Source organism: Trichechus manatus, unplaced genomic scaffold (genome assembly GCF_000243295.1).
Source record: "Trichechus manatus latirostris isolate Lorelei unplaced genomic scaffold, TriManLat1.0 scaffold00060, whole genome shotgun sequence".
In the NCBI taxonomy this organism is placed as follows: Eukaryota; Metazoa; Chordata; class Mammalia; order Sirenia; family Trichechidae; genus Trichechus; species Trichechus manatus.
In genome coordinates this window covers 13,725,899-13,736,907 of record NW_004443996.1, presented here as the reverse complement: position 1 = coordinate 13,736,907, position 11,009 = coordinate 13,725,899, and the positions used below count along the sequence as shown (strand labels likewise).

At 37.5% G+C, this 11,009-nt stretch overlaps 1 protein-coding gene across 1 annotated transcript; it reads left to right on the top strand.

Annotated features, from left to right (window-relative positions):
- The first annotated feature begins 5,312 nt into the window (after positions 1-5,312).
- LOC101347679 (cytochrome c oxidase subunit 7B, mitochondrial) lies at positions 5,313-9,644 on the top strand. Its single transcript, XM_004378895.2, has 3 exons — positions 5,313-5,467; positions 8,068-8,192; positions 9,440-9,644. Exons 1-3 carry the CDS (start codon positions 5,428-5,430, stop codon positions 9,515-9,517), a joined length of 243 nt encoding a protein of 80 aa, XP_004378952.1. The 5' UTR covers positions 5,313-5,427; the 3' UTR covers positions 9,518-9,644.
- The last annotated feature ends 1,365 nt before the right edge of the window (positions 9,645-11,009 follow it).

The following is an 11,009-nucleotide window of genomic DNA, read 5'->3' as shown; positions in this document are numbered from 1 at the left end:
AGGAAGACCCTCAATGAGATGGATTGACACAGTGGCTGCAACAATGGGCTCAATCATAGCAAAGATTGTCAGGATGGTGCAGGACCAGGCAGTGTTTTGTTCTGTTGTACATAGGGTCACTATGAGTCGGAATCCACTCAATGGCACCCAACAACAACAACATTATAACCCTATGGGAGCATGGACGTATATGTGGTTGGACTTTGCCCTAACGTACGTTACGTGGCGCATGACTGTAGTTAAGCAAAAAAAGCAAGTGTAAAAGAGTATATATTACACGCTACATTTGTGTAAAATAGAGGGGAAATAAGAAACTATACGCGTATTTACCCATTTTTGTAAAAGGAAACACAGAAAGGATGAACCAGAAACTAATGAAACTGGTTACCTACGGGAGACGGGGAAAATGAAGTGAAACGTATGGAGGAGAGAGTGACGCTTCTCTCAGTACACCAGTTTGCATAGTTTTGACTTTTGGAATAATGTTAATGTTTTTAATATTCAAAATATGTAATTAAATCAGAAAGAATGAGAAAAAATTAAGATTGAACACATAGAAAAAAGGGAGTCCAACTCTATTTCAAATGAAAATCATAAACACACTAAGGAAAAAAGAACTAATCTAAATAACTTATCAATGCACTACTTTGACTATATACCCTTAGTCTAAAGAAAAAAAAACTGCAAGCTAATCTTGAATTTACTGTTTAGTAGTTTTTAAAATTTTTTTTATTGATTTTGTTGACGTTGTTGAGAATATACACAGCAAAACATACATCAATTCAACTGTTTCTATATGTACCATTTTAGTGACACTGATTGCATTCTTCAAGTTGTGCAACCATTCTCATCCTCCTTTTCTAAATTGTTCCTCCCTCGTTATCATAAATTCACTGTTCCATAAGTTTTCTATCTACTCTTTCATATTGCTGTTGTCAGTTTGATCCCATTAAAAAAAAAAAAAGTTGTCATCGAGTCAATTCCAACTCATATCGATCTTACAGAACAGAATAGAACTGCCTCATAGGGTTTCCATAGAGCGGCTGGTGGATTCGAACTACTGACATTTTGATTAGCAACAGATAGATCTTAAAAGGGCACAATGCTCAAGGCAGACATTCTTTACTAGTTTAGCTAAACTATTGTTTTGTTTTAAGAAGAATTTTGGGGATATTTTTGGTTTAAGGTTTAAAGATTATCTCAGGGCAATAGTTTCAGGGGTTCATCCAGCCTCCATGGCCTCAGAAAGCCTAGAGTCCATGAGAATTTGAGAGTCTGTTCTGCATTTACCCCCTTTTGATCAGGATTCCTCTATAGAATTCTTGATCAAAATGTTCAGTAATGGTAGCCAGGCACCATCTAGTTCTTCTGGTCTCATGGCAAAGGTGGCAGTCATTCATGCAGAAAATTAGCCACACGTACCATCATCTCCTCCTATTCTTGACTCTCGTTCTTCCTCTGTGCTCCATATGAGTAGAGATCAACTGGGCCTTGGAGTAGGTTTGTTTTTCATAGTGATATGGGTATAACAATTCTGAAAATATATTGTGTGTAACATAATACATAAAAAGCATTGATGTTGTTGGGAGCCAGAATTATCACTGTGGAAAAAGGGAGATACAAATATGAAATGACAGAAAGTAAGGGAAAATTTTCTAGGGTTGGACTGGAATTGGAGGTATCAGTACAAATTTATCTTTTCTAATATTTATTGCTATCTTTATTTACTGAAAGGACTAGAAGTAATGACCTCCAAATAACAATGAGCATGCCTAGTACCCAGATCTAGGTTGTTAAATGCCATCTCCACTAAAATAAATTAGAGCTTCTTAGAGAAATGTCTGATTCCAGGGCTGGGGCAGGGAAATTACAAGATGAACTTTGAATATCTTGTACCAGAAAGTAAAGAAGTACACAGAAAAATGATGGAGACATATCAAAAGGACATAGAAACTATCTTGAAAGGAATCCCACTGACCACATCTGGGACAATATGATCATTAAGATAAATAATGACAATAATGGATTATAACCCATTGAATAAAATAAGTGCCATGACATTATGCTGAGTGAAATAAGTCAATTATAAAAGGACAAATGTTGTGTGAGACCACTACTGTAAAAACTCATGAAAAAGTTTACACACAAAAAGAAACAGTCTTTGATGGTTACGAGGGAGGGAAGAGGTGGGGACAGAAAAAACACTAAACAGACAATAGATATGTGGTAACTTTGGTCAAGGCTAAGACAGTATACAGTACTGGGGAAGCCAGGACAACTTATACAAGGCAAGGTCATGTAACCTCCATAGACACATCCAAACTCCCTGAGGGACTGAATTGCTGGGCTGAGGTCTGTGGGGACCATGGTTCCGGGGAACATCCAGCTCAATTCGCATAACATAGTTTATAAAGCAAATGTTCTATGTTCTAGCTTGGTGAGTAGCATCTGAGGTCTTAAAAGCCTGTGAGCAGCCATCTAAGATACTCCATTGGTCTCACCCCTTCGGGAGCAAGTGAGAATGAAGAAAACTAAAGATACAAGGGAAAGATTAGTCCAAAGGACTAATGGACCACATTTACCACGGCCTCCACCAGACTGAGTCCAGTACAACTAGATGATGCCTGGCTACCACCACCACTGACTGCTCTGACTGGGATCACAATAGAGGGTCCCAGACAGAGCTGGAGAAAAATGTAGAACAAAATTCTAACTCACAAAAAAAGTCCAGACTTACTGGCCTGACAGAGACTGGAGAAACCCCGAGATATGGCCCCTGAACACCTTTTTAGCTCAGTAATGAAGTCACTCCCGAGGTTCACCCTTCAGCCAAAGATTCGACAGCCCCATAAAACAAAACGAGACTAAAGGGGTACAACAGCCCAGGGACAAGGACTAGACAGCAGGAGGGGACAGGAAAGCTGGTAATAGGGAACCCAAGGTCAAGAAGGGAGAGTGTTGACATATCATGGGGTTGTTAACCAATGTCATAAAACAATATATGTATTAACTGTTTGATGAGAAACTAGTTTGTTCTGTAAACATTCATCTAAAGTACAATTTAAAAAAAAAAAAAAAAAAGCGCCATGAATGCACATTGGTAATAAACAAATAAGGCAAAAGATAAAAATTTTCCTTACAGTACAATAAAAACCAGTTGCTGTTGAGTCGATTACATCTCATGACGACCTCCTGTGTGTCAGAGTAGAACTGTGCTCCAAAGTGTTTTGTTTTTGTTTTCCTAATTTTTCTACATTTTGTTTTAATTGTGCTTTAGGTGAAGATTTACAGAGCAAATTAGTTTCCCATTCAATAGTTTATGAACAAATTCTTCTGTGAGATTAATTGCAATCCTCGAAATCTGTCAGCCTCTCCCCATTACCGCCTGAGTTCCCCATTTCCATTCATCCAGTTTTCCTGCCCCTTTCTGCTTTCTCATCTTTGCTTTTGGGCAGATGTTGCCCTTTTGGTCTCATGTAGATGATTGTTCCAAGGAGCACTTTCCTCACGGGTGTTATTGTTTATTTTATATGCCTGTCTATTATTTGGCTGAATGATGATCTCAGGGAATGGTTTCAGTTCCAAGTTAGAAGGGTGTCTAAGGGTCATAGTCTTGGGAGTTCCTCCAGTCTCTCTCGGAACAGTAAATCTTGTCTTTTTTATGAATTTAAATTTTGTTCTACTTTTTTACTCCCACTCTAACCAGAACTTTCTATTGTGATCCTGGTCAGAGCAGTTGGTAGTAGTAGCTGGGCACCATCTAGTTCTTCTGGGCTCAGGCTAGTGGAGGCGGTGGTTCCTGTGGTCCAAGTCCTTTGGACTAATTTTTTCCTGGAGTCTTTGGTTTTCTTCACTCTCCTTTGTTCCGATGGAAAGAGACCAATAATTGTATCTTAGATGGCCACTCTTGAGTTTTTAAGACCCTAGATGTTACTCACCAAAGTAGGATGTAGAACATTGTCTTTATGAACTATGTTACACCAATTGACCTAGATGTCCCCCGAGACTACGGTCCTTAATCTTCAAGCCCAGTAACTCAATCCTGGGAGGCATTTGGTTATGTCTAGAATGTTTCCGTAACTGTGCCTCCTGCATGCTCTATTATATATATGAATAGACATGCTGCACATACAAATATGTATGTAGAAATATCCACAGCCAAACCCACATATGCACGTGGGTGTACTCCCACATGCCCGCCCACACCTATTCAGCATACGTATCTACCTATGTATCCACTCATAAATTATTGTTTGTTATTACTATTGTTGCAGGATTGTATATGTTATGGTATTTACCGTCATTGTCTTTTACTCTTGCATACCTCTCAGTGTCTTCCCTTGTCTTGGTCATGTTGTGCTGACTTTGCATACTGCCTTTCCCTTCACCAAAGTTAACGCGTGTCTGTTCTCTAGTTAGTGATCCAAAAGGTTTTCAGTGGCTAATTTTCTGGTTGTATATTGCCAGGCCTTTCTTCCAAGGTGACCTCTAAGTAGACTGGAACCTCCAACCTTTCAGTTAGTGGTCAAGAGTGTTAACTGTTTGCACCACCCAGGGACTTACAAGTTGTTGTAGAGTCGATTCTGACTAATGGTGACCTCATGTATGTCAGAGTAGAACTGTGCTCCACACAGTTTTCAAGGCTATGACCTTCTGGATGCAGATTACCAGGCCTTTTTTCTAACGCACTTCTGAGTGGGTTCCAACTGCCAACCATTCCTGAAGCGCTTAACAATTTGCACAAGCCAGGAACTCCAACCGGGGACTGAAAAAACCCGTTGTGTTCCAGTGGATTCCAGACTCATTAGCGACCGTATAGGACAGAGTGGAACTGCTCCATAGAGTTTCCAAGGAGCGCATGGTAGATTCAAACTGTCGACCGTTTGGTTAGCAGCCGTAGCACTTAACCACAACGCCATCCAGGAACTAGTATATAGTAAAAGGAGGTAAAAATTAAAGAAGTAAAGGAAGTTTTAGGAGCGGAGAGAAAGAATTAGCTAGTGTGGAGCAAGATAAAAACCCAAACTTCTGGAACTTTAACACTATCTTGAAGATAGTGCCTTAGCCTACTCAGCCTAAGTTAAGGCCAGTGTCTCAGCTCTTCTCCAGAGAGTCCTAAACTTGCCTTCAAGTGGTTCTCTCATTTATTAAACACCATCAAGCATCATTTACAAAGTCTGAAACTACATTTCCCAAAAGCCCTTTATCTTTCCTCGCGGTAAAGAGAATAACAATTTGAATAGAGTTTTTTTCTCTCTCTCTCTTTTTTTTTTTTTTTTCCTTCCCAGATATCGCGAGATTTCATCAAACCTCTTTAGGAGCCCTTCTGAAAGCCATTTTGTTTTTCAGAGCTCTTTGCAAGGGTACCGGACGCGATTGCAACTAGCCAGCAGCTGCAGTTGCCGCAATTCCATTTACTTCTAAACGATGTTTCCCGTGGCCAAAAACGCACTAAGTCGTCTTCAAGGTGAGCAGAAATTGTGCGCAAATCATTTTCAGCAGCCTTATATTCATTCGTCCTCGTGGTTTCTCGTGCCCTTTCCGTCCACCAACATTCTTGCTTTCTAATTCTAAAATGCTTTGTCCTCTCACCTGTGTTTCTCCTCTCCCCCCAAGCCATTGGGACGATGTCCTTAGCATTGGCCTTATAACCTCGTTTTTGCAATGGTTCCCAGCCCTCTTACTGGAGAGAGTCATAGCCTAGTCCTGCCTGCGGTTCAGAAAAGGACATTCTTGGTGGATACTTCTCGTTTCTTAAGTGATTTTCTGAATTTTAGCTATGGTAGTACATTTTCGCCTAACCCCACATAGAACCTCCTCCCAAATTTCTGTAGCCGTAACGCAAGGAAACAATCTAGCTCTTAGCCTCGTTTCATTGAGACAGACAACCTGAATGGTAGTCCCGCAGCTTTGAAATTATTTTTGGGTTATTAATTGAATATTAGCTGCCCAGAAAGCAATCATGTTCATTTTTTTTTTTTTTACCGAAAGATTAAACAGGTACAGGGAAAAATTGAGACCAGCATTATTTATTGAGAATGCACTAGATTGGAGAGAAAAAAACAAACTCATTTCTGTACTTGATTTGTACTGAAGGTGACCTTTAGTAATTACTATTTTTGCAACGTGAGCAGTCGTTTTATAGTCAAGGTGACCTTAAGCAATTACCTTTTTAGCCATCTTCCCCCCACCCCCACTTTACAGAGTCATTGGGGGTATTATTAGATTGTGTTTATAACACTTAAGTACCTTTGAAAATAACCAAAAAATAGTCACCTGTCTGGATTTTCATGTTCCAAAAGCTGCATTTTTATTATTTCTTTCACTTTGTGCAAATGATTAAACTTCTTTGAACCTCACTCTACTCTTTTGTAAAAACAAAAAAACCCATTGCCCGTGACGTGGATTCCAACTCATGTGGGACCCTATAGTTCAGAGTAGAACTGCCCCATAGGGTTTCCAAGGCTATAACCTTTAGGGAAGCTGACTGCCACATCTTTCTCCTGCATAGTGGTTGGTGGGTTCGAACCGCCAACCTTTCATGTAGCAGCCACGCACTTTAATAACCACTGCGCCATCAGAGCTCCTTTGTTGTACCTCAGGAAATGACTTTTTTGTTTTTTAATTTTTTTTAAATGTAGACTTCAACAGATACTCACTTTGAAACTGTTCTAGAACAGAATATATTGTGAAATGTTTGTAATTTCCTCATCCTAGGTGTCACTACTTAAAGGTAAGAACAAAAGCAGTATAAAGCAGTTATGAGAAGAAACCATAACTATCCTCAACCCATTGTGTCACATAGAAGCCATTATGTTCTAAAGTACTAGCAGGGAATGGGCAACATTGCTGTTTCTCTAACATGCTTTTCATTACATACTTAATGTGAAAGTACCTTTTAAGGCCCTGTTTAAAACAATAACGACCTGCTTAGATTGGAGAGAAAGCAAAAAACCAACCAGACAAAAAAACCAGCTGGAAATACACATTTTCCAGTCTTGGTCCTTTGCCAAGCATTCCTAAGAAGCTCCAGGAGACCTTTTCAAAACAATCCTTATATCCTTTCCACTATAATAATAGTAAAAGCACAGTTATAATCTGGTTATTCTGCTCAAAAACTTTTACCAGCTACCCTTGCCGACCAAAAAGAATGGCCTAGTATTCAGGACCCTCCATGATCCTTTCTAGTTTAATCCTTTTTGCATGTTTATACGCCTTATCCATCTACCAAACTTAATTGGTTTTCTAGTACACTGGGCTTTTCTACCTCTGCCTTTGTTCAGATTCCCCTCTCCGACATCTACATAGCCAAATCATACCTGTCATTCAAAGTGCTTAGCTAAAATTTACTTCCTTGTATTACAATGTTTTTTGTCTGTGTTTGATCTCTTCATTTAGACTGGAAGTTACCTGATGATAGGATCTGCATCGTAACACATATGCCCCATTTCTTTTAGCATGGTGCCTTATTCACTAGTAATTTTTTAAAAAATAAATATTGCCCTAATTTTTAGAGGTTTTTTTTTTTTTTTAAATAACTTTAAGGTCATAAATATTCAGAGTGCTTAAATTTGAACATTTTGAGTTTATTTGCCCTTGTATATTTTAAGTTGTTGAGCATTGTTGAGTAAACTTTAGTGAAAATTTTAAGACATAACTGTTGAAGTTAATGAATAGGAACCAAGTTCCAAAGGTTATACAAATACTAATTTGAAGTGAATGTTACTGACATCACTGCTGCTTTGCTTTTTCCCTCCAACATTTTATTATGAAAGCTTTGAAACATAGAGAAAAGATGGAAGAATTGTATGATGAACACCTGCATACCCACCACTTAGATTCTGTAGTTAGCATTTTGCTGTATTTGGTTTATCATATTCATCTTATTTTTGATGCATTTCAAAGTATGTTGCTTTGCTTTTAGCTAAAATATGTTTTACCATTTTCTTGAACTGTATTAATACTGTAAAGTTAACTTCCTTGGCTTTCTTGATTGGCAATATCAATCACGTACGTTCTGTTTTCCTGATTTTTGATAGATATGCTTCTGTATTTTTTTTCTTTAAGTTCGAAGCATTCAGCAAACAATGGCAAGGCGGAGCCACCAGAAACGTGCACCTGATTTCCATGACAAATATGGTAATGCTGTATTAGCTAGTGGAGCTACTTTCTGTGTTGCTGTATGGACATATGTAAGTACTATTCATTGGTAATTTCTATTTTAGATGTTTTTCATTCTCACTTGGACCATGTATTCAAAATGTTTTAACAAAGTAGCTTACATTTGTAGTTAGGAGAAACTTTAGAGATTCTATAATCTAATCACTCACCTAATGCATGGATTTCTTCCTCAATATTAAGCATTCATTTCCTAACATTTCCAATAGCAAGTTGCTCACTGGATCACAAAGCAGCCCTTTCCATATTGTGTAGCTGTCAAAAGGATATTAATGTTGTATTAAAATCTGCCGCTTTATATTCTATTCATCATTCCGTTGCAACACAGAAATTCTGATCCTATTTCCATGTAACAGCCATCAGATAATGCTATCATGTCTCCTAAGGCCTCTTTCAGATTAAATGTCCTTAGTTCTGCCAGTCATTTATTGTTATGTGGCTTCCAGGATTTTCACCATCTTGGGTCACCTTACTGGACGCACTCCATTTACCAGTTTTTCTTCTAAAATTGTGCATTCGGAATTGAGCACAGTATTCTTGATAGATGAGATATAAAGTTAACTTGCTTTCAATATTTTAGTTTTTACATCTTATATTTAGCAATCTAATTACCAGTCACTGTAGTTGCTGGTTAAAAGTAGGAGTTCCGAAGCTATAATAAATATAAAAGTTTGTTTTAATATGTTTGCCTTAATAAACAAACTTTAATAGACCTTTCCCGTTCTTGTTTTGATCTTCCTGAAATTAGATATGCTGTTAAAATAAGTGAGTAGTTAATTAGAAAGATAAACATGTTGTCTTTGAAGCAGCTTTTGGAGAAGTGCTCCTTAATGGTGAAGAGATATTACAAAGGGCTCTTTGGCAGTTATTTAGGTAGTTGTGGTTGAAGGAAGCAATGTTTTGAGGAGGTAGTATAGAAATGTGAATGTGAAATATAAATTAGAATTAAGTTCAATTCCTCAGTCATACTAGCCACATTTCAAGTGCTCAGTAGCCACATGTGGCTAGTGGCTACTATATGGGACAGTAGAGGTACAAAACATTTTCATTATCTTTGGAAGTTATATTGGACAACACTGCTCTATTACATTAGGACAGCAATTAGGTTTGGACTACATGGAAGGCATTATACCCCAGGTGAGTTTCTGTGTGTTTTTAACCTATAGGGCAGAAGATCTTTCTCACTTTTAAGAAATAGACTCCACGGGATAGTGGATTCTGGTTTAAACATGTATAACTGACAACATTTTAATTCTTACAGACAGCAACACAAATTGGAATAGAATGGAACCTGTCCCCTGTTGGCAGAGTCACCCCGAAGGAATGGAGAGATCAGTAATCAAACCAACTGGTGGTATAATACTGAATTGTTTCAAAACCAACTTATAATTGATGCCAAGTAAAAGCACTGTGTACCCATTAAAATATGGCATTATTGAAGAAATAAAGTACATTTGAAACTTTTATTGTAGGTTTTCTTTGTTTCCTATGTAAATGAAACCAAGCTTGTTCACCATTTGTTTAGCCTTTGTGTTAATATTAAAGTCAAAATGCTATAAAACTTCTTAAATAACTTTATAAGGTAGTGTGAAAGGAAAATTAGGTTATTATCTGGAAATCAGCTGTATATCAAGCTGAAATTATGGCTAATGAGTAAATGATCATCTTTGAGCTAAAAATTTGGTGTCCAGATCTTGCTTATGCCTACCGTTTTCTACCTCTCATTCATGTTTGTATTTGGAATTGGTATTACTAAGTCCTTTTCACTCCTGCCTAGAGAACTTAGGGTGTCATCAGACCCACGGGAAGAGTGGTCCTATAAAGTGAACTCCTAGGATGTCTGAAGACTAGCTATAGCTCTTTGGCTCCCTTGGCACATCTATTTAGGTTTCAGATTATGTTTATTAGAGAAGTTTAAAATGTTACTAAAAACAAAGGGATCTGTCAAATACACTTTTCCCCAGTTGTCTATAACAGTGATCTCTTCTGTAATCTGTGACAATGTTTGGTTTTGTGCATTATCCTGAGTTCGAACCCACCAGCAGCTCCGTGGGAGAAAAGACCTGGCAATCTGCTCCTGTAAAGATTTCAGCCTAGGAAACATTATGGGGCAGTTCTACTCTGTCCTATAGGTCGCTATTAGTTGGAATCTACCCATCAGCACCTAACAAGAACAATGTAGTGTGTTAATAATGCTCAAGTAAGCAGACAATGGAATTTCAGTCGAATAACCTATCCATAACAGCTAAACTTAGAGATTTCTAAAATCCACTTTCCTGGTAGTATCAAAGGTATCAAGTAAGTGGCTTTTAGGATTCTCTGAATTTACCTAATGTAGATAAGTATTTATACTTAACCAGACATTTGTAAATTTTTTTACTTACCTATATTACATGAAACACTCACTAGAAGTACGCTGTCATAGCAATATGTCTTAGTTTCTCTAAATTAAAATTTTCATTAAAGGCAGCAACTTGATGGTTTGAGTAGGAAAAATAATTTGTCACTGGAAAATAGTTTGCAAGGTTTATAACTATATAGTACCAGTATTTGGTAAAATTTGAACACTATATCCCATTTTTAGAAAGAATGTTACTCATAATAAGACTAAAGTATTCAAGTGCATATAACCCTGAGATGTGACTAAGCAAAATAAACATGGTTTTAAGGAACCCTCAACCTTCCATTAGATTACTTACTTTTTCATCACTGAATTACCACTGAGTATTCTAAAGACTGGAAGAATTTTTTAGTATGATTTGTACTACTACTGTCATGTAAGTGTTAATTGTCAGTTTTTTAATTTATTTTTTATGTGAAAACCTACCAAA